At 37.5% G+C, this 27305-nt stretch overlaps 1 protein-coding gene across 1 annotated transcript; it reads left to right on the top strand.

The window, feature by feature from the left end:
- Positions 1–27305, top strand: TACR3 (tachykinin receptor 3). Its single transcript, XM_015861456.3, has 5 exons — positions 1–749; positions 13193–13381; positions 14725–14875; positions 23489–23685; positions 26539–27305. The coding sequence occupies exons 1-5, from the start codon at positions 283–285 to the stop codon at positions 26852–26854; spliced, it is 1320 nt and encodes a 439-aa protein (XP_015716942.2). The 5' UTR covers positions 1–282; the 3' UTR covers positions 26855–27305.

A 27305-nucleotide genomic window follows, 5' to 3' on the forward strand; every position in this document is an offset into this window, starting at 1 on the left:
ATTCTCGTTCAGCAAAACCAAAAGCAAGAGTGGCTGCACAGAAGAGGAATGAGACTCTTTACCCATAGATGGCTCTTCTGATTTAGCTAGTACAGCATTTCTAACAGTTTGAACAGCACAGCCAAAGCTTTCTCTGACAGCTCTCTCCCTCCCAGTTCTTGCTGTGCTGCCTAACTTCCTTTTTTCCTTCTTTCCTCTCCTTATCTTTCTGGGGGGATTCTGGAGGGTAGGGAGAGGGAGGTGGGAGAGATATTCCCTGAAGAAAGGAAAGGAACATCCAAGATGAATTCTGTCTCCACAGCCAACTGGAATGCAAGCTTGAGCAGCAGGTGGAATATGAGCCTTGCTGCAGCAAGCGACCCCTGGGGACAGGCACTGGGAGCCCCAGCTGGAAATGCTTCTACCCCTGTTGCAACCAACTTCTCCAACCAGTTTGTGCAGCCATCCTGGCGCATCGCCTTGTGGTCTCTGGCATATGGTGGTGTGGTGGCAGTGGCCATTTTTGGAAATCTCATTGTCATCTGGATCATCCTGGCTCATAAGCGCATGAGGACCGTGACCAATTACTTCCTGGTGAACCTGGCCTTCTCTGATGCCTCCATGGCTGCTTTCAATACTCTCATCAACTTCATCTATGCACTGCACAGTGAGTGGTATTTTGGAGAGGCTTACTGCCGTTTCCACAACTTCTTCCCCATCACAGCCGTCTTCGCCAGCATCTACTCCATGACAGCGATTGCTGTTGACAGGTGAGAAAAGAGATAAAGCACAGGAGTGAGCAATTTAGATCAGACTTCACTGTTGAAATAAATATTCAAACATTAACAACCATTAAGTAATGAGAGGCAGAGTCCTCAGTAGTTCATCGATTGTGCTCTTCTGTGCTCCTTCAATGTCTCTCCATAACACACTGTTTTCTCCTCTGTCGTTGGCCTTTCTCCTTCAGACTTTCATTTGTTTTACTCTCTTGCTTTCTCTTACAGCAAACGCTCCCACTCTCTCTCTCCAGCTACTCTTTGTGCTCCATCTTCTAGTAGTAATTCTGTGACAGCAGTCATTGCTCAGGGTTTTGCTTACCCACCTGCAAAAACAACACCTCAGCCAATGCCATCTAATTCACATCAGCGATGAGTTGTAGAGATTTCATGCAAAGGGAGAGCATTTTAAATTTCCCTCCTCTTCATATTTCTGCAGCTGGCAGAAGCATTTTCCCCCTCCTCATAAATCACTTTGGGATCTGTTTTTCATAGCTCTTCTCACAAGAGCTGAGTTGCCTGGTTCCTCCTGATTTTAACTAATGAGTCTATTTAGGCTGCCATCCGTGCATACCCGGAGCTCTGGTAAGAACATGGATTCAAAGTGCTTGGTTGTTGGTTTGTGTGGTTTTTTTTTCTGCTTACTTTCAGCAAAGCAGCATGTGAGACTGAAAGAAAACAGGACAAGGGAAAACTTTACCTTTGCGCTCTTGACAGTAATTGAATAGGACAGCTGTAGTCTGTGTAGAGCACAGGGGGAGACGTAGTTGTCAGATTTCCAGCGTGGAAGCTTTAATGGATCATTTTTCTCAGAAGGTCGGTCCTGTGATTCTCCCGTAGGAAATGCTCCTTTCTTTATGATCATTTTCACATGTGCTGTACTGGCAAGCTGACTTAACACACACTTCAGAAAACCAACACTTCCCCGGATTTTCATTCTGAAAAACAGCTTGCTTTGTATTTCAAATCTCTCTTCATTGTTTATTTTCCTATTAGCAATGCAGTGAAATTACTCACAAAACTCCTTCCCACATATTAAATCATGTTATGCATCCTGCATGAATTGATGTGGCACAGCTGCAGCACTTTGAATAGTTCAGATTTTGTAAGGTGAAATTGATCTTCTTAAACTTTAGAAATTACCTGATTCCGAGTGAAAAGATGGAAATATTTTGCTGCACTGTTCCTTGTGCTGTGGACAAGGATGTGATGATTTTCTGTTGGCTGTACTAATTGCAAACTTTGGGTGGCATTCTCATACAGATGCTGAAAATTTTTGTTCTGTAGAGCTGGAAGTGCAAGAGGAAATTCATGTCTTAGCAACTCCTCTCTGCTCTTTGGTTAGGTAAAGACAGGAGGAGATCAGAGCTCTTTCCTCCTGCCAGTGATGCACCTTATTCCCAACTGTTACTTCCATAAAGGAGAGGCAGTGTAAAGCCATTGATACTGTCTTTAACCAGGCAAAGATTGCAAATTCAGGTTAGTTAAAGATACCTCACTTAAGCTTCTGAGAAAGACAAATGCATTGGAATGTTTTCCTTGCTTTAATAGCATGAAATACCCCATGCTCAATAATGAGTTAGTTCCTGCTGCTGCTCCTTATAATCCATTTTTTTGTCTCAAAGACACACAGTGGAATCGCAATTCCCCCCTTCCTTCAACGCCTCTAGGGAAACAATGGGAACAATGATAACTCAGCGATCTTGTTTTATGTGAGGTGTCTTTGGTACTAAAAGAGCATTGCTTAAAGCCAACAGAAAAGCATTCTGTCAGTCCTTCCTGATTCACACTTCCATCCCATTTCCTTTTATATCAAATAACATCTGATGTGTTGAGCACCTTTAACCATTTCCTGGCTACCTTTCTGCAGAGTCAAGAGGAAAACTGATAGATAGAAATGAATCCTGAAGAATTTCATTAATGTATAGTATGCCTTAATCAATAACATAGACTACTTGGGTGGACATTTTTTAAAATACCTTGCCTCTGGCCAGTGCATGATCCTTAAGGGTCATGTGTATTAACTTCTGCCTGTCCGTGCAATTTTGGACATCTTGATCTGGTCATTGAAGACTTACTGTCCCCTCCTAGTAGTTCTCAGCAGGAAATAATGGTTTGTGTGCAGTGACTTTTCATCTCCAATCCCAAGGCTGTCTCATTACAGGACCAGTTCTGTGTGTAGACCTAGAAATTCTCTGCAGGTGTCTGAGGGTTAAAGCAGAAGTTTGGAGCCATAGCAATACATCATAAAATATCACGCCACCAGTAGAATATTTTTCCTGTTACTAGAGTATCTACAGAATGACTTCCTCAGTTATTGTTCTCTCAGGAATTCCATAATGTTTCCTTTATTTCATTAAGTTTAACTATTGAAAAGTGACTGGTATGGAATTAAACAAGGTGTTCTAACAGTAACAGTGAGTAGCTGCTGATCCAGTACATATCTTACAGCTTCTTCCTAATATATAAACAAACTTCTGCTGTTTGAAGAACTATTACTTAGGTATTCCATTTCTTTACATGCAAAAGTAATCCAAAGGAATAATTTACATATATGCCTATAGATCATACAAGTATAAATACAAGGAAATTCTGCATTACTGATGCTCAACACGAGGTCAACACTATGGTATGTATTGTTTACAAATACATTTGTTTTACTTGATTTGATTTTAAACTATATTTAAAATAAAGTTTTATTACTCTTCTTGTACATTCTAATCTCTTTTTTTTAATGAGCTGTAGCATTACAATGCTATGCTCCTAATACCTAGTTTCCTAGTTCTAGTGTGCTTATTTCATCGATGTCCTTATGTAAACTTATCACTCTTGTTTCCCAAGCTATTTCTTAGACTTCTAATATATCTGCAGAAGTACACATATTCATATGTCAGTTTTCTACCTTTTGGTGACATTGCTCGATTAGAGATTGTTATTAATAATTCCTCCACATAGTCACAGGTATTCTAATCATCTTCTATAACAAGCTTGTATAACAAGGTATAAACACATGATTCATATGGAACACAGAGGGTATGACCACATGCTGTGGTCATACAATAGTAGCATCAGTACATGCCACATACACCAGTGCTTGTATTGGTAACAGAACTTGAACATGGCCATGGTATCAGGTTTTTTGGACTTGGCTCACCACTATGCAGTAAAAAACTATACTGCCCAGCAGGCTGCCACTACCTGCACAGAGCTCAGCCCTAACAGAACTGCAGCCCTTGGCCTCTCACTTCCCACAAACTCTGTCTCAAATTAAACGATTGTCGTATACAGAGACAAGAAAATAGAACTCGCACTGAAGATTAGGAAGGGAGAGATCTACACAGAAGTGAAAAAAACAAAAGTAAGGTTAGTTTCTTTACAGCTTTCTTTTGCTTACCAATGGTATTTCCCTCTAGCTTCCCCTTATATTTAGGAGCATGTTCACCCAAAAAGATGGGTGAAATGAGCCTCTGTAACTTCACTAGTCTGTTTTTTGGATGTTTCAGTTTGCATCATCATTTATTTTTTTTTCACATTTGACCGTTGATCAGCTTTATCTCCCTCTGCTATCTCATGACTGTACAGAAAACACCATCTGCTTTTTCCCCAGACTAAAGCTCAGCACAGCTTTTTTTTTCCCAAACCAATGGATGATTTTATAGCATCTTGATATATATATAAGATATATCACGGGAAAAAAAATGCAAAGATAAGCTCTGAAAATCATCACCATTATTTCTATTTTTACTATTACTACTTTGTCAGTCAAACAATAGGATCCAAATGGAAAATCCCTTCTCCATACTCTGTGTTCCAAAAATGTATATTTCAAGATGTATTGTGTGGTATTTCTGGATTCCAGTTTCCAGCCTGCCCTCTAAAAATACTACTCCTCAGAAATTGAGAGAAAATGTTGAGCAGAAGAGAATTAAATGATCAAAAATCAAGAGGTGAATCATAAAAGATTCTGTTTTGAAATGTCATTTCTAAGTTCACCACATGGCCTGAGGGGCCTGAAATGATTTTCTTGGTTTGATAATTCTCTTTCTTTTTTCTGAGAAAAGAGGTGAAATATTCTGCAGAATATCCTGATCTAATAAGCAACAGGATTCAGACTGTCAGACGCGAGAAAAATAACCCATTTTTGTTGTTGTATAAGCTCATAATGATCTAGCAACTGTACAGAATTCTAGGGTTTTTCGTAAAAATCATAGTCAGAGTTACATTACTGATAACATACTGAAACAGTCTGGGAATAAATATAGGCATCACCACTTTATTTTTTTTTTAATTATTATTATTTTTTGTACGGAGCAAATAGTTCATTTGACTATCTGCTTTCAAAAGATGCAGTGAAAACAATGAGGTTGATGAGCCCAGGAGTAATAGCAACTCTTAAAGCAGCAACTAACTAACCCCAGGCCTTTGCATCCAAGGCATGAACAAACACGTGACAAGTTTAAATTATATGTTTTTTTGTTTTTTTGTTGGTTTTTTTTTCAGAATGACCCGGGTTGGAAGAGACCTCAAGGAACATGTAGTTCCAACCCCCCTGCCTGGCAGGGCCACCAAACATACACCTTTACTAGATCAGGTTGCCCAGGGCCCCGTCCAACCTGGTCTTGAACACCTCCAAGGACGGGGCATCCACAACCTCCCTGGACAGCCTGTTCCAGGACCTAACCACTCTCTTAGTAAAGAACTTCCCCCTAACATCCAACCTAAATCTTCCCTCTTTTAACTTAAAACCATTTCCCCTAGTCCTGCTATTATCAGCCTTTTCGAAGAGTTTACTCCCCTCCTGGAAGTAAGTTCCCTTCAGGTATTGAAAGGCTGCAATGAGGTCACCCCGCAACCTTCTCTTCTCCAGGCTGAACAAACCTAAAACTAAGTTATTTCAGAAAAAAAGCATCTTACTAGACAAGAGCATGAGTAAACCTCACATTTGGGTAAAGTTTATCATTGGCCTCTCAATCAATTCTAGGCATAAGAAAGAAATTACATGAGGATGATTTTTGCTGGCCACATGTGAAGCCCCTGATTTTGATGGGATTTCTATTTCCCCTTCAGTATTAGCCAGCAGAAGTCATCTTAATGTAAAGCAGAAAGCTTTGTATCACGGAGAACTTCCATTCATTCATAAGCAGCTGTAATAGGTCTATATGTTTTGTGAAGTAAGTCTTCTTTTTCATACTCACTCCAAAGAAAAGCAGAAACAGAGGCCATTCTGTCAGGGGAAGTCAGTCCACCTATTTATGAGACAGACCAAAGAAAATGGTTGGCTCTTTTCTATTAATATGCATAATTATAGCACACCTTTTGTAAAATCAATGACACAGTTATAAAAATCTAGCTTCGTGCTGCCAACTGAAATGTTTCTCAAGGAGAAAACACTGCATAATTTATGAAAATTCAGCCACATTGCAGGATTTCCATATTTCTGTTTTAAACTGTCTGGTAAAAGGTGTTGAAAAGCAAAGCTCTGGACATTAGTCCTTATTTAACAAAAATCACAACGGTACCCCTAACCCAAACCAAGTCAGCCATTCCCCAAGAGTAGCACATGTACCTTTGGGTAAATCAAGGCCAACTCATCCCCTGAGAGAACAAGCACTGACCTCTCAACTGCACAATGTATTTGTTTTCCTATCACATTGTCATATGGTCTTTCTTTATGCTGTTCGTTTCAAGGTGAAAACTGCATAATAGCAACATCACTCACTGCAAATCCTTTTGACCACAAAAAAGCAGTCTCATTCAACAGTCAGAAACACTTAAAAAATTCCTGTAGCCATTATTCCTTCAGAGAAAATCAGCCTAAATGAACGAACACAGATTCACTGCACAAGAAAGGACAGATCCTTGCACTAAGTAGACAGAAGACAATGTAGAAGATGAACATTCATTTTTCATCAATCAACAAATGCCTCTAAAATCTCACAGTTCATTCTGCCTCCTTTAATCTATGGTGCCCACCTTAGAGAGACATTTAATAGGATTTTACACAGCTATGTTTCAAATAAGGGGCAGGGAATCATCACAATTTCCCTAACAAAATCTCTGAATTACCAGCTGATTCCATGCAGTACTAGGAGACAAAGTTTCAAAACCAGCTTCTATTTTCAGAGAATAACAGCATATGTGTATTCATGAAGGAAATGTACTCTGCTTTCCGCAGCTGATGAGACACTTATATGCAAGCATTATGGTTTTCTCTCGACCTCTTCCTTTGTACTACCCCAATTTCCCATTACAATTTGGCCCCAAATTATTTTTTTCTCCATTTGATTTCATAAACACGCTGTAAACAGGTGAAACAAATCACTTAGGATAATTAAAGGGTTCCAACTGTGCCTCCAGATGGGCAACTGTAGGATCCAATATTGAACACAGCTTTTTTTCAAATGTCCTTAGTATTATTGCAACAATTTTCTAAATAATGTGTTAAAAGATTTTCCTGCCTGTATTAACCAATGCACACAGAAGCTTTCACAGAAAAACTAAATTAGGATTTGGTTTTACCTTTTCTATTGTCAGAACAATAAGACATAAACTTAGAACGCCTATATCAGAGAGCCACAAGATTAACTGTAGCTATAAACAGTGGCTCCAAGAGTTCACCAGTGTTATTCAAATGAGGATTGTCTCTATTTTGGTTTCAGAGAAAACAAAGTCTTATTTTCTTTGTTATTTGATGAATCTAAGAAACAAGTATCAAGCAGTAAACTCTGGACTTCAGCTAAATTGAGCAGATCAGAAGGAAGCTTGATCACTATTGTAACCTCAGCAGATAAGAAAACATTCTAAAAAAGCACTGCAGCAAGCACATTGTGATGAACCAGCTAGTATGTTTTGCAGTCTGGTCGATTCTCATGATGTTCAATGGAATGACTCTTGCTGACTTCCATAGTAATTAGGGACAAAGACTAACACAAGTCACAGCTGGCAGAAAGCGCATACTCCATTTTATAATTGCCTTGCGAGTGTTAGTGCTTATGTTGGATAGGGCACTCATGGTTTTTACTTGTTGTGATAAACAAGCATAATAAGGCTTCTCAGTTTACACGTACTTCAGATTTGGCTTCCCCTCTTTGCTGTGTGGAACATGGTATCTGTGGCATTGCCATCTACTCCTCCTGGACAGAGAAAGCATCGGAAGTCCAGTACTGAAGACCTCAGTGAGAGTTCAGAGCCTTTGTTTGGCAGTGGGTCCCACTTCTTGAGCCCAAAGACTAACTGAACAATAGACATCCAAGGACTGCTAAGCGAACTGGCACAGCACCCTGCTGAATCACGTTTGTGTGGCTACACAACATGTTTCATCAGTGTAAAAGGTTGCTTGTAGTCATCATAAATCTTCCTTCAGCTCAAGTGCCTATCATCTTAGTGTCTTTTCTCAACCCAAGTTCTTTGCTTCTCCACTTACTAATTTTCTTTCATTCTTTTTTCTCTTCCTTCCTATAAATTAGCATTCAGAAGCCTCTTCCCGACCTCAGCTACTTGGCTTCTTCTCCAGATCTTGTATCTCTCAATTCTTCCTTTTATTTCTGACCTACTCACGCAATGCTCTTTCTAGTAGATCTTAAACAATACCTTTCACTCCAGAGGGCATGTCTGATGTTTCTTCTCGTAACCAGCACTTTGTCATAAAAAAAATATGTAGCTATACAGAGTATGGAAATGAGCCTTAGTGACATAACCACACCAAGAGAATAGCCACAGGCAATTGGACTGTAGAGGCGCAATACCCTGAACCACGTGCAATACCCTGAACCATGTACACATGTTACACCACGCTTAGCTTCTTTACCTCCACTGAATTTCTAAGCAAAAGCCAAGCATGGCACCTGTAACCTGTGCTAGCAGGACCTCTCCTTCCTGATGGAAACACTCAGGATAAAAAGGACAGAGTGCAAAGGCAAGTGACACTTAAAAAGCAATAACCACTCCTTTAGAAGACAGACAAACATCTGACAACCCTTAGTACAAGTAATGGTAAGGTAACATCATCAGGCAACAAAATTATAGGCAACAGTGGCAAAGCCTCCTTTACAAATAACAGCTAATAGTGTGGAAAAGACTTCTGGTATCCTTTGGCTACTGAGATTAATATCCAGAGACGGCTACTGAGATGGTTTTCAAACAGATGTAGTTATATGTTTTTCACTGTCCTTGTTTGCAGCAAGGATGGTTTCCCTAGAAAAATACTACCAAACTTGTATGACAAAACTTGAGTATAACAATTGCAGCTACAAAGCAATAGCTCAGCATGTTAATTAAGCAATTTTGTTTCTAAGAAAAGCAACTCAGAGAATATGTTTGATATTTAACTGTAACTGTTAGCGTACTGGCAAATTAGAATAAACAAGTTTTGTTGTCAAAGGCTCACTAACAGAGAGCTGTCAATACTCTCTTGTCAGCGAAGTCTGTCCTGCACAATGGCACTATTGAAAGAATATTCAAGGCTTCACCACCTCCTTCCTATTTCATTTGACAGAATGATTGACTGTTATGCTCCTGTAACCTGTTTTCTGCAAAAGCCAGTAGCAGTTTCATCACTAAAGTTACAGCAACAAAGACAAGTAGCTGCAGCTGATTTTGCTGTTGTTGTTGGTTTTAAAGGAAGGGGTCCTTGTTCTTTGCCTTACTTCATTCAGATAGCCAACATTTAATATTTCCATTAGCACAGCTGTGTGAGTCATTTCACACAAACAATCCACCACTTTAAAGGGCAGGCACCAGACAGGGAGATATAACAACAGAATTTTATCTTAGGCAAAGAGAAATACTGCTGGTACCTACTGGGAATAAGAATAATGTAACAGGGAATAAGAATAATGTGAATGCAATAAAAATCTGACAGTAGCGCATAAAATAATGTCAGTGTTACAATCCAAAGAAAACTAAAAATTGAAAGTAATTGTTTCAGCCTAAGAGGAGATACCTTAAGACTCCCACAAGCATATGAAAATGATGACTTGTTTATAGGTTATCAAATACTACTGGAACATCCAGCACTTTGGACAGAATAGGGCAACCCATCCACAAGGCAGATCAATTTGAAAGTCAGGACTCATGATTACAAAGTTATCTTCATTGTCAAAGTTGTACTTACTCCTTGGACAACAGAACTTGGGGTTAGAAGGTAATAAGAGTAACAATACAACTAAAGTATATTTTCATGTGATCTGCTGTACCCAACACTAGAATAGAATTATTTTGTAGTAGATATGCAGTACCAAAGGATCTGACTCTAAGTGGGGAAAAACAAACAAACAAACAAAAAACACGCACAACAAAAAAACAACAAACCAATAGGTAAAAGAGAGGGAAATTAATTACCCTGTGGGCAAAATGGCAAAATATCAGAACACAATAAAAGCAATGAAAAAAGAATAGGTTTGAAAATCTAGATATGGAAAAATGATGATTCAGAACTGAAATTGTTTTAGATCACTCTCTATTTCTAACAGCATTTACATGTTTTAAGGTATTAGCTTTGCTAATGCTACAAGGGGCTGCCACGATGATGGCAGATGTTGGACTTACTTGGGTTTGTGGTTGACCATTAAATACAAGGGGTATTTTTGCTAAAACAAATATCAATCCTATAATTATGCATCTCTGAAGTATGAAATTTTCACCAAGTAGAATATCTTCACTACAGTTTGTTTGCTATATCAGGTAACTGTAGATGCAAGGGATTACTTGCACAATTTTTTTTTATGAGGAACATTTCTATTTTAAATACTATTATTGTCTTACAGCTAACACCTGTATCTAAATCTCTTGGACAAGTCCTCAGTGTTTGATGTAACAGATCATATCTTCCTTTGTTTTAAATGAGTTCTACTCTCCTAACTGCACTAGATTAGAGCTACCATCCAAAACCAAGATTGATTTAAATCAGTGTCAGCTTCTCTGATGCTTTTAATAGACTTCAATTCAGACTCAGGTTAAAAATCTAGCAAATTGTATGGATTTGGAAGTATATGGACTCATGCAGTCAACTAACACTATAAGAAAGATTTTCATATTTAAAACCAAAATGGCAATACAAAAAGTAAACAACACGAACAGCTTTGAAAATTTTATGATCTATGAATGCCCGAAGGACTAATATAGATGGGAAAAATAATAATAATCACATATAAACATCACTTGGGATGGGGATTTACTAATTCATCTTTACTTAGCAACCCTCATTATCTGCAAGTGTAAACTGGTATTATAACTTTTAATTCCCACAGCAATACCTAAAGTCACAACAATAGTATAAAAACTACAAATGCTTAGAGAGCAAGTGGTTTTATCCACACTATACATCATATCTTCAGAATACTTTATTGCCATACAATGCCCATTACTGCCTACATAATTTTCCATTCAGAAAAATAACCTATGGTTCTGTCCCAATCCATCTTTATATGAGATACAAACATAGAGAAAGAGTAGATGAAGAATCATAGTACATCTTTTACTTACTGCAATTTCTTTGGAAGGTAGAAATGACTCAACAATAGTAGTAGCATTGGAAAGCGATGAAAAAATTTCCCAGTGTTTGTAGGCAGGAACAGCCATGGTGTGATTTTATAACTGCATTTAAAACCTAAAACAGGGACAATAACATAGTCATGAAGTTTGTAGACTGGAAACCTACAATGAAAACAAAGTCACAAACTAGACAACCATTAGGAAATCACTGAGATACTCTAATAATCTTGTCAAAGATGATCAGATAATTAAATGTACTGTGAAAGACGGTAGAAACATATGGGCTGTGATTATACTTTGGCAATGAGTTGTATTCTTCCAGAACGGGAATTAACCTCTGCAAATGATAACCAACTGTTGAAATGAATCCAAGGATACTCCAGGAAGTCTGTAGAACTGTTGGTAGTAGAAAAAAAAAATCAAGCTGATTTTCGTATTCATCACAGTTTCCTGTTTCCAGATGTTTTCATGCAATATGAGGACAAAAAGCATCACAAAACCAGAAAATAATAGTTTATTTTTTCTTGCTTCTGAGAGGCTTCTTACAGCACTGCTATTTTAATTTTCATTTCAGAAATGCAGAGTAGAATGTCAACACTACCAATAGCCAAAAAAGAGCAGATTTTTGGTCTCCCAAATAAGCACAACTACATTGAATAATTCCATGCAGATTTGCTGATCTAAATTTCTCATCTGTCATCTCCTACACTCACTTGCAAATCGCACTGCATTTCAATCCTGAATCAAAGAATTTTCTAGCATGCTTTCAGTTGTATCTGGAGCAAAACATGACTGTAAAAAACACTTATTTCTGTTGTATTGCAAAGCATCAGGATGTCATATTATAAAGCATGCAGTTAGCTATCCAGTCTGCTCCATCAGCATATGTGTAAAAAAGAGATACTATTTCACTGGTTTTACAGAAGCACAAAAATTCCTTTAAAATTTTTAAATTTTAAATTTTTAAAATCACTTTAAAAGTGATTCCGGTTGCTACTTAAGAGCATTCCAACTAATAGTGGAAGCAACTAGAAAGCGTGTTCCTGTTTAACAAAACAAAAACAGTTACAGATTTTGAAGGTCTTTACTTGGTCACTGATAAATGAAACAAAATAAGAGTGACAGGGAAATTGGTAGAAAAGACATTGATTTAGGAGTTAGTCTAAAAATCAAAGCCTGGGATGTGGAACGTGTAAAACAAGCTTTCTGGGTTTCCCTGGTTCTTTGCGTATGTTCAGATATCAGAAGGCAGAAAACAAGCATCGACGTTTGACCCGTTGGTTTGTCCTGGTTCCGTGACTAGTGGGACAGGGGGATTTCACAAAATGACAACAAGATGTGTTTTCCTCTTACTGTTTGTCTTGATGCCTTCCTGTTACTCTCTTTTCTAAGCCTTTAAATTGTAATTACTTAGAGTAATCTTTTCAATTATTTTATGCAAGTTGTTCTAAAATGATCAGCATATGTGGATTGCCAATACAATTACAGGGCAATAAGAAGAATGCCATCCCTTCCCTGGACACAGGAACTGAGAAAGCTAAAGAGGTGTTCTCACGCTTTATGCACATATTTCTCTATTGACTGATGCAAAGCTTGTACAATTCCTTCCTCAACTGGTTGCAGCCGCAGGATCTTTGACCAATGATGTGAAGTCAGTTAATGCCTATTGAACAAAATGCATGGTAATTTATTTGGATTTGTGTAGCTATTGGACAGATTTCTAATAAACCTTAGAGCTTAACTGTTAATTAGAGATATATCCTGTATTATGTAGCAGAGTAATAAAGGCTCCAGATGCCTTGTTTCTCTTCAATCAGGTTGCACCATCATAACTCCAGAAAGACAAATATCTGAATTTATCCTCTCAGACCCAACCTGTGTGTGACTCTAGACATGTGCAAACCTCTGAAGATTTCTTATGTATAGGTTTTTGCTTTCTTTTACAGGTACATGGCCATTATTGATCCCTTGAAACCCAGGCTCTCTGCAACTGCTACCAAGGTGGTCATTGGGGGAATATGGATTTTGGCTTTCCTGTTGGCCTTTCCCCAGTGCCTCTACTCTATAACCAAGGTGATGCCTGGGAGAACTCTTTGCTATGTAGCATGGCCAGGCGGTCCAAAACAGCATTTTCTGTAAGCATTTTTCTTTTAAACTTGTGCATGGTGATGTCTACACTTGAAATGGATGCTACTAGTAGTGATTTTGTGTAAATTCCAGAACTGAAAAATTCAAAGCAGGGTTGCTAAGCCTGGAAGATAGAGCATTTAAATGACAACTGGAAGAAACCTATTCTCCTCCATGAGTGTTTTTCATTCCATGCTGCAATGTTTACTATCGCTGCTTCACTTAAGATGGCTACTTCAATATAGACAGTGTTGGTCAGAAATGGGAACAGAATATACAATTCAAACTAAACTTACAGTTTATCCTGATGAGTAAAACAGTATTTCCAGACTCTCCTTGTCAAAATCAGATTTTTTTTCTCTGGATCTATTCAGAAAGGATTGGGTTTCCCCTCTTCATCCTGTTACGCTGTCAGCTACATATCTCAAGTATGAGCTGGAATAAGAAAACTAAAATCTGTAATTTCTTTCACATTCTAAAAGTGTAAAGCAACAGCCAATTAAATTGGATGTATCTTGTTTGTCCCTCTGGTAGGATTAGGAAAAAGTGGTTACCTAGCCTCATAAATGTTATTTCCCCATTCAGATACTCATTGGTATTTAAGATGAACTCTGTGTCCAAGGTTGAAAACCAGCATAGCTATATAGCATCAAATTTGACCTTTTGCCTTCCTTTAGGCAGGTGAAAGAGGCTCTGATCATATATAATTTCGATCACTGTAGGAGCCATCCACAGGTATTTTCTTTTAAGGGCAGTAAGGTCACCCTCAGTGACAGCTGGGCATCCTTTACTGATCATTCAATGGGATTTTATGTGATGATGACATTTAACAAGGATCTAGCAGGAGGCATAATAACTTTTTTTTTTTTTTTTTTTTGCTCCCAGCGCTCACATCGTCAGAGATGACTATATTGCTCCTAGCCAAAGGAGGGGCTATATGAAGTACAGATACAAAGGATGCCTTTGTATAAAGACAGTATTTAAATACTGGTTTTCTACTTTCATTTATGGTCCAGATTGAAACTCAAAAGACTTAGCTTGCCCTCAGGATACTTGACCATGCAAGAAATAAATCAGTTCAGCTAATTATGGACACAGATACCTCATTCTGAAATCATTAATCAGTATTACTATAAAGGCATTCCTAACACATTCAGAATCACAGCTATGGATGCCATACAGCACTTGCATTAAAACGTAAAAAAATATGCAGTGAAATTCAAGATTTTTTGAAAAGAAGGTCTAGTCCATCAATATAAAGCACACCTCTTGCAACAATCACACTCTCCTTCCAGCAGCCCATTCCATCAGCTCTGAAAGCACTTACTAGCCTAATGCTTTTTCATTGCAGGTATCACGTCATTGTGATTGTGCTGGTCTACTGTTTTCCACTGCTTGTCATGGGAATCACTTATTCCGTAGTGGGAATTACCCTCTGGGGAGGAGAAATACCAGGTGACACATCGGACAAATATCACGAGCAGCTCAAAGCTAAGAGAAAGGTACTGTTCCATTAAACCTCACCAAGTGAATATTAATAACGTCACCTGTACTGCGAAGTATTGTGGTATTCTCTTTCAGAAACACAAAGGCATTTGAAATCAGAGTAATGAGACTGACTTCAGGTTTTTTTAACCAGACAAGTTTTCTTTTAAGTTCAACAGCTGGTTTGTTGTATTTATTTCTTTTTTCTAACTTCACTGTTCATCATTACATAAAGGCAACATTTGGATCTTAACTTTTTATTCCATATGTAGTGCCTGGCAAGTGGATCTGGTATTAGAAAATTGATAGACTTTATAGACCTAAAACACTGATTTTCAAACAACAAGGCTGGCAAACCAATAACTCCTCATGGGTCAGATTCTCACTCTACTGAAAATAATAATAATAAATAATAATAAAATAAAAACTAAACACTAAACAAACCTAAACAAAATAAAAACCTTCCATTTCCTTCTAGATGCTGACAAGAATGCCAAAAAGTGTTTTTTCAGAGATACTACATAGTAACAGTTGTTCTAGGAAAGGATATACAAAAGGAAAGATTAGAATTATCTCACCCATATTTCTTCAGGTTTGTAGGAGACAAACATAAGAGCTTCTATATCAAGCTTCAGTTGTCAGAATGGCAGATAAGCCTGCGGGACCATAAGACCATGGGAGTGATCAAGAAACATTGTGTTGATGAATGTGATTTAGCTGGGAAGTATTGGTAATGGTTGGACTAGATGATCTTCTAGGTCTTTTCCAACCTTGATAATTCTGTGATTCTGAAGCCTAGACAGCTTCACAGCATGACATTCAGTGTTTCCCATGACACCAGAGGTAGGCGGGGCTTTTGGGGGGCTTCTCCTACCTCTTTTAGGAAGTGAGAGTATTTTGACTACTATTGTATTGTAATAGCTCCAAGATATTCTGGAGTGTGAACTAAGAGGAAAGAATGGAACAGTAATCAATATGCTTTGATTATCTGCCCCCAGGTTAAATTATTGGATTAATTTCCAGACATGCTGAAAGCATTTCAAAAGATCAGCATTTCAGTCTTTAAGATTATCCATCAAATATCCCACATTATTACTATAGTCTTTGCTGTGCATGTTGTTTCTTACCCAAAGGTGTATGCTCAAAGTCACAAGATGTTCTTTCCCACAGAACAAAAGTATGAATTGTTTTTGCTGGTCAGTTAACTGGGTTATTATCAATAAAGCCCTTCCAGCCTTAGGAAAAAAAAGGAAGAAATACTCTGGGAAGTGTGTGTGGGTGAAGACAAAGGGACACATCACCTTGCATAGCAGATATAGTTTGCAAAAGCAAGTATGAAAAAAAATATGTAAAGCAGTAATCAGGAAAACCAGGAGATTGTATAATAATTGAGTAAATTTAACACCTTATTTCAAGCATACTAAAGGTCTCTAAAGAGAAAAGCTGGCTCCTACTGTATGCTATGAAAAGTTCAATTAAATCACTCGAATAGTTTAAAAACAGCACTCAAAATACACGCAAGAAAAGGAATCCTTGATTAAACTATTTTAAATGCAAGAGTACTTCATGTCTTCAACATATGCAAAAATGGGCATCCACTTTGTGCAGACACATTTGTAACTTCATCAGTGACTCCGCTGGCAGAGCTCCATGACAGATCTTCAGTTCTACTACTGTGCTCTCCAATAGGATTTATGAAATGATTTATGTTTAGAAAGATGAATCATAGTCAGTCACAGTGATAAACTAATAAACTAGAGTCCAGATAAAACCATCCCTCAGCCAGCTTCTGTTAACAAAGCTATTGCTTTTTCTTTATTCAAACAAAGAAAACAGCTGCATACTAAAAAGCAGGAAAAACATATCTCAGCACAAGGAAAGACTGTGTTGGTTGTGCTTACTATGAAGGAGAACAATAAGAGTAGGTAGCATTTTTCATGTCATGTTTGATTAGGGCTGTTTGAAATGATATTTAGTGTTAAGAAACTAGTGAACAGTTGATATAAGACCTTTGAAAGAAACAATATTTGGCAAGAAAAGATTTAAAGCTTGAAAATTTGATGGCAGATATTCTCACCAGCTGGTATATCCAACAACATGATGCACCCTGAATTCTTCTGAAAACAACCTCAAAATATAAAGAATTTCCTTATACACACTATAGGTTGGACAACACAAAGTCACTCTTAGTATACTTAAGGGTCAAAGGCTCAGATGTCACTTTGAGGATCAGCATCTCCTACAGAAGTATTTCCAAAATAGTCACCTTCTAAGTCAAAAAACAGAAGCAAAAATCTTGCATTAGTAAATAGATAATGTTTTGTAAATAGATACTCTTTTGGAAAGCCATATAAGTTACTGTATGAATGCATGCTGAGAAATAGGGAGGGGAAGAACAGAAAGCATTTTAAGCAAGACAAGAAATTAGAGGTAGGCCAGATTCACTAGTGGCATGACTCAGACAAGATTGTTCACTTAGATGTGCTATCACAGACCATATCTCTACGCATGAGGCCTTTATGACAAGTCATTGCTACAATGAAAAATAACCCTGAAATTCTTTAGTCTGTTCAGGTCCAACAGCCTGTATTTTCTGCATGGGATAAAAAGGACAGATGGACTGCTTGAGATGGCTTTGTATTCAATGGAAATTATTCTTTGTTTTATGAGATGTGAAATTGGAAGTACAAAGCCATTCCTCTCAAAAGGTCTTTTCAAAGCTTCATTTGTACTTACAGCTGTCATAAAGCAGTCAGAGCAGGTGAAGTAGCACCAGTGACAACAAAAGATAGCATTTGCAATTCAGGCAGTACTGGTAAGCACGATGAAGTAAATACATGAATAAGTACTTATAGCTGCAGACTTTTTTTTTCCTCCAGATTGAACAGCTTTATTACTTGCTCTGTGAACAGAAAATGAATGGGACTAAACAGGCATCAGCTTCTGAGGCTCCTACAGAGCAAACTCATTCCTACTTTGCAAGACACTGAAGACACTGAACAGCTTCCAGGGTTCCTTCCACTTACTCATTAGATGTCAGTTCATTTCCGTCAATATTAAGAAGTTCAAAGAAAGTAGAACAGGACCAAGCCTCAAGGCCCCAAATCTATCAGGAGACCTTAACAAAATTCTCATATCATCTTAAGTCTACATCTTAAAATCATTTTGCCTTCTGGACTGGTACATCTCAGAGTGTTCTAAATTTCACTGCATCCAGGGCCCCAGTTTCCAGGCTACATCTATTTATGGGCAGCTCCATTTATGCCAGCACTTTCTTTTAGCTTAATTAATTGCTTATTACATCCCACTGATGTCACCTCAACAGATGTTTCTGTAGACAAATCCCTCTCTCAGCCTTTACTTACATACACTAAATAGCTGAAATAAGCACTTCTGGTCTTTTATATGATAAATATAAGCAAATAAACTAAAAATAAAACAATCCAAAAGGCTTTCCATACAAAATAATAGCCTATATTTCTATTTTGAAAATAACCAGGGGCATCTATCCCACTTTAGGTTCAAGAGGACAGCTTCTATTGAGAGGAACCCACATAAAGGAGACAGAGTATAGAGATACTCACGCACAATTCGTTAATGTTATTCAGCAGAGTTTAATTATTACTGCATTGTTCAACATGAGGTCTTATTTCAAAGAAGGTTTATATGTGCTGACCTTTTTGAAGACTAACACAGAAAATACACACAAGTTCTATAACATTGGCAAGGATGCCTATAATGTCATCATTACAATGTCATCAAACAAAAAAAAAAAACAAGAAATAGAACCAAAAAAAGAATTACCCTTCTTCTTTAAAGGAAAGGTTACACCTGAACATGTTTATAATCAAAGTCACTGACAAAGCGTTGTTCCATTTGGGGATACAATTCAAACAACAGAAAACAGAATGAACTTATACTGCACCTTATGAGTCATTTTCTTTGCTCTGTCTTCCCTCTATATTATACACACAGGCCTTCAATACTACATAACAGAAGAGCCTTTAGCAAACTCATTTAACAGAATTCAGAAGAGCCACACCCAAAAAAAGCACAGAGCCATCCAGCATTAGAAAAGTATAATTAAAAATGGCAGCAGTTAAAACCCATCATTAAAAAAAGGCAGAAATGCTCTGATTTTGTGGAAAATGATCAGAGGGCTGGAGCACCTCTCCTATGAGGAAGGGTTGAGGGCTTGCTTAGCTTGGAGAAGAGGAGGCTCTGGAGAGACCTTACTGTGGCCTTCCAGTACTTGAAGGGAATGTATAAACAGAGGGAGAAAGACTGTTCACATGGGTTGATAGCAATAGGACAATGGGGAATGGATTTAAACTGAGACAGGTGAGGTTTAGGTTAGATATTAGGAGGAATTTTTTCCACTTAGAGGGTGGTGACACACTGGAACAGGTTGCCCAAAGAGATTGTGGATGTCCCATCCTGGAGGCATTCAAAGCCAGGCTGGATGTGGCTCCAGGCAGCTTGGTCTGGTGGTTAGCAATCCTGCACATGCAAGGGGGTTGAAACTAGGTGACAACTGTGGTCCTTTTCAACCCAGGCCATTCTATGATTCTATGATCTGCAATTGGATTCAAAGCTACTTTGTACTGTTATTTAAGCCAGTAGTTATCTTTAAATTCTTACTGTCTTTCAAAAATATGAATATCTCACTCCAAACAAAGGTTGCAGAAAAACAAAAACACATAGTAGTGTTCTCTTCTCTTTGATGTTTAGTGCGCAAATGCCATGTCCAAGGCTGGGATGAAGATACACTGTTTGCATGCTAATATGCTGGGGAAACCAGTTGTGCAGTGTCAATTTGGAATTCTACATGTTTCCAAAGAGCACAGAGAAGGAATAAACAACACATTAAGACTCCCCAGAGATTGTCTCTGAATAATGTCTAAGATGTAATTGTGAATTAATAATCTCAATGAGTGGATAAGTAGACATTCTTGCATGGTATGAGTTTTGAATTATTTGCCGCGCTTCTCAGTTGCATCCACATAACCGAAGAATAAGTTCAGAAATCAATGACATTATAGAATCTGAAACCGCAAAATAAATCAGAAGCCAAGTCACTGACCTTGTAGAAGGAGCAGTATCAAAGATGACTTAAACAACAGAGTTGCAAAGGAAACCGAAAAGGAAATGCTTCCCTGGCTTAAGTCCTAGGTACTAGTAGCAAATCAATGTGTTGGAAAGTAAATTGTTCTTGCCCACAGCATCTGAACCTTCTTAATCTTGCAAGAGCTATTTTCAGTGCTGCTTCTTTGTATGCAAAGTAAAAACTGCAGAAAAGAATGGATTTGCTGCCATTTCTGAGTGCAATAGGATCTGTTAGCTCTTTTTCTCCCCCACTTGTACCATTTCAGAAGTTTCACAACACAGATAAACACACAAGTTCCAACTCCAATAAACTTCTGGGTTTTTTGCTCTTTTAAATATAGTATGTTCTTATTACACAGCATTTATTAATGAAAGAATGCTTCTTACTCAGAAGAGAAAGATTTAAAGGGGCATGCAATGCTAAAAACATTTTTGTTTGTTTTTACATACAGGGCTTTTCTTAGACATAGGCAGAAGTATGTCACCATTGGAAGAACACACTGATGAAAATAAAAATAGAAAACAGCTTGATTTCTGTTACATTCCAAATCTAGACCCAAGACCTCCATAGAGGTTGCACAATGACTGAGAGCAACCAAAATTAACAGAAGTCCTGGAACAGAAAGACACTCCTTTCCTCCAGCCACACTGTCTGCAGTACACAAGGAGTGGTTGAACAGAGCACCAGAGCACTCAGTAGCACTAGAACACTACTGGCACCTATTGCCATCACGTTTCAGAAAGCTCCATTTTGCAACAGTGGCAGGAGAGACAGACTGAAAGAACAAGTGAATTCAAGCATTTTCTGATTTAGCATGTAATGATGCTTCCCACTCCATATTGTCAGAACCCCAGGTCAAAATACTCCTCACAAACAAAAAGTTCATCTGTAGAGCATGAAAGAGTGCTTTGAGACTTTTGTGTGTGTGTGTGTGTGTGAATCATCACAGTATAAAGACAATTGGGCTTTTGCAACTAATTCATACTCACCCATTTCATTTCTTTTTCCTTTGCCCTCTACTGAGCCTGTTAAGTGGCATTTCTTCCTCAAGACACATGCTAAGGAAAGGGTGCCCTGGGTTTACAAACTTGGAAGACCACTCCTGCTCATAGTATAGATATCATCAAGAACTGAAACATAATACTGTTATGTTACTGTTATAATACCACAGACATCAACTGTAAGGTGCTGTCCTGCACAGCAGACATGCCTGTCTCTGAAAGAAGAATCTGCAAATCATTTCCCTCTTTCACATTCCTCTTGTTCTTTTCCAACACTTCTGCAAATGTTCTTAGACCACGAATGAGGACAGAAAAGGGTTTTTTGATTTCTCTTATAGCTTTTGTGGTTGACTTCAAATTCAACTGTCATTTCTCTGTATTTCACACAATTTTACACCACACAGACTTGCAACATCTCACTTATATTCTCTTAAGGCAATACGTCAATAAGTGCATTGTACTATAAATACTCAAAATAACAGCAACTTATCTTCAGCTTTAACAAAAATAACTTTTTTTAAATGTCATTTCTTGCTTGAAAAAAAGGGAACTTCTTCTAGGAAAGAAAACTTCTTACAGAATAAGGTAATCTCAATGCATGTCGTCTCCTAAAAATACATATATCAGTGTATTATCATTCACTTCAGTGAAGCTCAGATTGATACAGGCTGATCTGAAAGGAGAAATTCTATTTTTGCTGATTTTGCTGGCAGTAAAGATGAGTGTGTCTATTTTTAAGGAAAAAAATGGAGACAAATCATGCCTCAATAACTTCCATTTTGTACCTAAGCTTCTCCAATATTATTCTAAGAATTATTTAACTTCATGCACACAAAGGATACTACAAGATTGTTGATCAAATGTCAAGACAAGTAATTAAATCTTCAGCTGTTCTGAAATTAAAGAATTCCCAGCCAGTATTGAAGTATTGACCAATGATTCCAATGGGATATAAAATTGCAGAAACAAATAAAGTGAACCTGTAAGTCAGTGTACTGATTTGCAAAGAGATCAAGGACTATGGTGAAACTGGAGAATTAGGTCTTCTAACATGCACAACAGGTGCAAGGCACAGGAATTCCACAAGAATACTGGAATTATGTCTAAAGGGGAAGAGACATCCCATTTAATGCATTAAAACTGTGACCTGACAGTGCATTTTCATGACACACTTCAAGATATATAATTCGGTCAGAAACATCAAATCATGCACAGTCATATCCTTTTCCCTTCTCAAAATAATAGTAATCCTGGCATCTTTACCCTCACAGATAGTCCCACATACATCTATACATGCCTAGATAAAGATACACAGCTACATGCTCAAAGAAGACAAAAGAGATACTATGTTATGGTGCACTGCATTCCTTTATAGAAATACTCATCTTCCCTCTGCAGTGACTTACAGCTACCTGGTGAAAAGTGCTTTGGAAAAAAAAACAACTATAAGTGTAATTTTGTGTGTGTATAAAGGTAAACAAGTATCAATCATCACTTAAAAATGCAGAAGTTACCACCAATAGCAAGCATTCTTATCTTGCACAATACAGATACAGCCTGCAGAGAAGCTTGTAAATTGGTGACATATTACATTGCTTTACATTTTCAACAAGGTAAGAATAGCACCACAGTAATTGTGCAAACTGACTTAACCAGGATAGCTGATATTTTCTAAGTATATCAGCTGAGGACAAGTAAGAATAGGAAATTTCTGGTCTCTATTTGTTTGGTTGGTTCTTTTTCTTCCAACAAACCTGTTAACAGCAGAAAACAGTGCCTTGCACAGAGAAATGACAGCAACTGTTGAGAGCAATCTCTAGTATTTCACAGCATTCACAGTACAAATGAATGAGAGAATGCTCAGCACAGCCCTCTCATGACTGGTTTTATTACATTTATAGAAAGATAATCTGCTGTGTGACCGTGACACATTGCACTGGAAATAGTAGCTGGGCTAGCAGTCGGCAAAGCTAAAAAGAGGAAGAAGTAGTGAAAACCTAATATGACTACTTTTCCTCCTGTGTTTCATGCATGAAATGAGCTATTCTTTATTCCTATTTAACAGAAACTGCAGAAGCTGATAGATTGTTACAATGCAACAAGCAGTAAGCACCAGCTAAGGAAACTGTTAGCCTCCAAAATTAGAGAGGATGCTGCAGTTCCTCGCTTCCTACAACAAAGCATTTACATAAATCACATCTACTAATTGGGAACAAGGAGTATAGTTGTGGACCACAACAGAAAATGACACCAAGGTCAATAAAGGCCAAAGTATGGTGTTTAAACAAAACCACCTGTGACCTTTTTCAAGATCTTAACATGGAATCAACTAATATTTTAGATAGCCAAATAAGTAAATACATTTATTGCAATAATTAATATAGGTAATATCAGATAAACTTTTCCTATTTTAATCCAAGGAAAGGAAGAAATATAAGAGTTAACAGAAAATAAATTAGTCAGATTATCCTTTTTAATGGAGTGCGATATTATAAAATAGAATTCTTATTTCTTTCCTTCAGGTGGTAAAAATGATGATTGTGGTTGTGATGACATTTGCCATCTGCTGGCTGCCCTACCACACTTACTTTATAGTTACTGGGATCTATCAACAACTAAATCGGTGGAAATACATTCAGCAAATCTATTTGGCAAGTTTTTGGCTTGCCATGAGTTCTACCATGTACAATCCCATTATCTACTGCTGCCTTAATAAGAGGTAAGAATCAGTTACAGTCAGTATGCGTGTATTTTATAAGAAAACAAATGGCTTAAATGTGGTGAAAAATATTTCTTTTACTTCAACAGCTTTCAGTTACTGGGGAGGAAAAAAAATATAAAATAAAATAAAAAAATCATCTTTTGGATCCCTATCAGGTACAAGCCCAAAGAACCAAGTGCACATTTCCAGTAGAAATGCTGCTCTAAACAAAGTCTCAGAGGAAAATCCAGTATTTGGAGACCAACATTCTCTGTTTTCAACTGCTAAATTTGACATCTATAGCAGTGTTCTATTTTTTGGCTTCCAAAACATTGCAGTGTAAAGAAATAATGCAAGTTATTTGTGAAGTACAGTAAAATCTGTTTGTTTATTTTCACACCGTAAACAAATTTGTTTGCAACAGTGGAAGGTTATACCAAAATGCTGTTTACTGCATATTTTATATCTAAACATTAGATTTCTACTGAACTCTGAGGTCTGCAGCAGGCTAATAAAACAGACATCTATATTTTTGTTACTCTGTGCTATATTACAGTACTGCTTGATGGCGATGCATGAAAAGTCAGCTACTACTACATTCCCAATTTCAAAAGGCATGGACCCTGTTGAATGTTATGGATATTCAAGACTATTGGTCTACAGAACTAACTCCTGTTCTTCATTTTATCTTGAAGGAACAAGTTCAGTGTTTCTTTTAGTCTTAGTGAATAGAGACCATTAAGAACAATGAAATAATCCATAAACTCAATCAGCATGAACCAGTACTAAACAAGTAATCTTAAAGATTATTTCTAATTTCTCCTGAAGCAGCCATGTCCAAGTTAAACCCGCCTCCTTAATCAGGAGTAGCCCACAATGCTTTACATTCAGTCTTTTGAAACATCAACACCTCATTTCTTAAAACTTCCCAATCCTCTTTAATCACTTGTACTGACAATTGTTTAAACAAGAGCTAGAGATTCAGTATCCCAAACCAAAATTTTAATTCAAGTAGAAAACTTCCTATTAATTTAAGCAAAGACCAGAGATCAGAAGACATCTAATATCTGTATCTGTAAAAACAAAACCAGAGAACCAGGACTCATACTTCCTTTACTTACTACCACATCATCTCCAAAACATTACCATTTACTTAAAAAAAAAAAATGGCAGTTACAAAATACATCATTCATTTAAAAAAATAATAATACCATAATACCAATTGTGTGGCTTAAGTATATGTTGACACTTGTACGCTGCAAAATTGCTCATATGGATTAAAGAATTCAAATCAAAAACTCTTCACAATTCTGAGACGCATTAAAAGATCTGGTTCAAAATTCAATGCAAGAATGGCATATTGGTGATAGTTTAATTACAACTAAATTTCATATTGAAACTAAGAAGCCTGAATGTCTGCTGCTTTTTCATACAGTAGGAAAAGGAAAGCCTGTTGCTGGGAGTCAGGACTATTCACACAGTAGTGTTTATTACCTCCACTGGATCTGGTATCAGATATAGTTATAATAGTGAACCCATGCCTCACCTTCCAGGTGAATCAGGATATTACTAGTGTATCTAGATAAAGACTGCATTTCAAGACAGAGAAAACCAAACCCTGAACAAGAAAGAGGATAGAAAGTGCAATGAAAAAATACAGTCTAAAGATTCCACAGCTTGCTACACTAAACTTATTTCCATTAGAGTTTCATTCTTTACTTTGCTACTACTTCTATGTTTAGACTGCAGAGGAACGATGAATACAACGCTACATGGTCATTTGTAACCATATGACAACTCTGTACCAAAGCATGAAAAAAAAAAAAAATAAACACATTAATTAAAAATTATCTGCCTCTGAAAAATTGAGGAGGAAGGGTAATTAGTTCTAGGAGATCAGCTTTCACTGAAAAATTCATACACGTTTTTATTGGTAGTTATCACTGGAGTAGCAGTACCATTGCTACAAAAAGCTTACAGACAATAAGCAACACAAACATTGTTAAAATGGGCAGAACCAAGAGACATCATTATGTTTCAGGTCAAGATGAAACGATGTTCTTTCTCAGGTTACACAAATACACTGTGAATTGGTTTTGTTGGTTTTTTTTTCCCTGATATGTCATTTCTATGATGCAAAGGCTTACACCTCAAAAATTATAATAGTCCTGCTATTTAATCTCTGCCTCTGATTTGAACTGATAAGTAACACTCACATACAAGTATTGCAAAGCACCAATGTGCTAAAGCCCTAAAATTCTTTCCTGCAGAAACACAGAACTTCCTCCAGAAATGATTCCATTTTCAGGCTTTCTAGGATCTTGATTATTGCAAATGATTTTCCAAATATTTTATGCAAATCATTATTAGCTGTTACATAAATCCCACAAAAGACCTCTTTAAGATAGAAAGAAACAGCAAAGATATTGGATTCTTGAAGCTGGATTGTTGTTTTACAGAATAGGATGGGATGCTACAAAGTTTCTGCTAAGAAAAGGTAAAAAAAAAAATACAGGCATGAGTTTCATTACAAGTCAATCAGAATAATTTCTATGAAGACAGCTTTGAGAAAGCCAACACTTAATTGCTTAAATCTTTACTTTTAGGTACGGGCAAAAGAAGAGAAACTGGTTATCAAAAGTGCCAGAAAGCAGGGAAAATAAATATCAGAAACAGAAAAGACCTGTTATCAGTATAATTTTTCCTACCTCAACCTTAGCCAAAGAACTTCCACTGACTTCCCCACAGACATTGTTAGGAGCAAAGTAATTAGTGGAGTCCCTACATTAAGTCAGTACTGTATATGTTTCCAGATGAAGGCTCACAGCTGGCTCTCACAAGCAGTCTTTCACCAAGTACATTTCTTCCCAGGTTCCGAGCTGGCTTCAAGAGAGCTTTCCGCTGGTGTCCCTTCATTGAGTTGTCCAGCCATGATGAACTAGAGCTCAAGGCTGCCAGGTTTCATCCCACTCAGCAAAGCAGTCTATATGCTGTGTCCAGAATGGAGTCCAGCATAACAGTAGTGCTTGACACCAATGATGGAGACAACTCCCATCCCAGTCGCAAGAAAAAAGCAGCTCCAAGGAATGCGAGTTTCAATGGCTGCTCACGGAGGAATTCCAAGGCTGTCTCCACAGCCTCAAGTTTCACCAGTTCACTGTACACAGCGGGAGATGATTACTCCTAAGCTCCTTTCTTGGTGACATTTGCAAGAAAGGCAGCACTGGACATGCAAGACTCAACGCTCTACTTCCATATCTATGGAAGTAGGTACAAACTCCACAGGAAAACAAATTTATTACAACTGGTGAATCTCAGCTATAAATATCATGAAACTGTTAAATATCACCTTCCTTCGTGCTTTGGAGAGAAAGATGAACTTGAAGACATATTTACTCATTAGTCCAAAAGCACGGTTACACCTCATATACAGCACTGTTTGTAATGACTGCCTAAAACAAGCTAAAGGCACAAAACCCACTGTTTTCAGCTCCTGACCTCTGATATTTACTGAAATGTAACAGGTTCCTTCATTTACTGAAATTCAGGTGGTCTTCTGTCTCGTGTATTAATTTGACAATAACAAAGTTGTAAGACCTAAAAAATTTCTTTACAATAAAGATTTAATGAGACACAAA

Source organism: Coturnix japonica, chromosome 4, assembly GCF_054131305.1.
Source record: "Coturnix japonica strain WE chromosome 4, WE-NBRP24, whole genome shotgun sequence".
Lineage (NCBI taxonomy): Eukaryota > Metazoa > Chordata > Aves > Galliformes > Phasianidae > Coturnix > Coturnix japonica.

What these genes read in the sequence shown, in the direction of transcription:
- TACR3 (XM_015861456.3), top strand. Translation starts at nt 283, where the DNA reads ATGAATTCTGTCTCCACAGCCAACTGGAATGCAAGCTTGAGCAGCAGG. An exon ending in ACAGCGATTGCTGTTGACAG is followed by an intron (nt 750 to 13,192) that starts GTGAGAAAAGAG and finishes TTTCTTTTACAG; the next exon opens with GTACATGGCCATTATTGATC. An exon ending in TACTGCTGCCTTAATAAGAG is followed by an intron (nt 23,686 to 26,538) that starts GTAAGAATCAGT and finishes ATTTCTTCCCAG; the next exon opens with GTTCCGAGCTGGCTTCAAGA.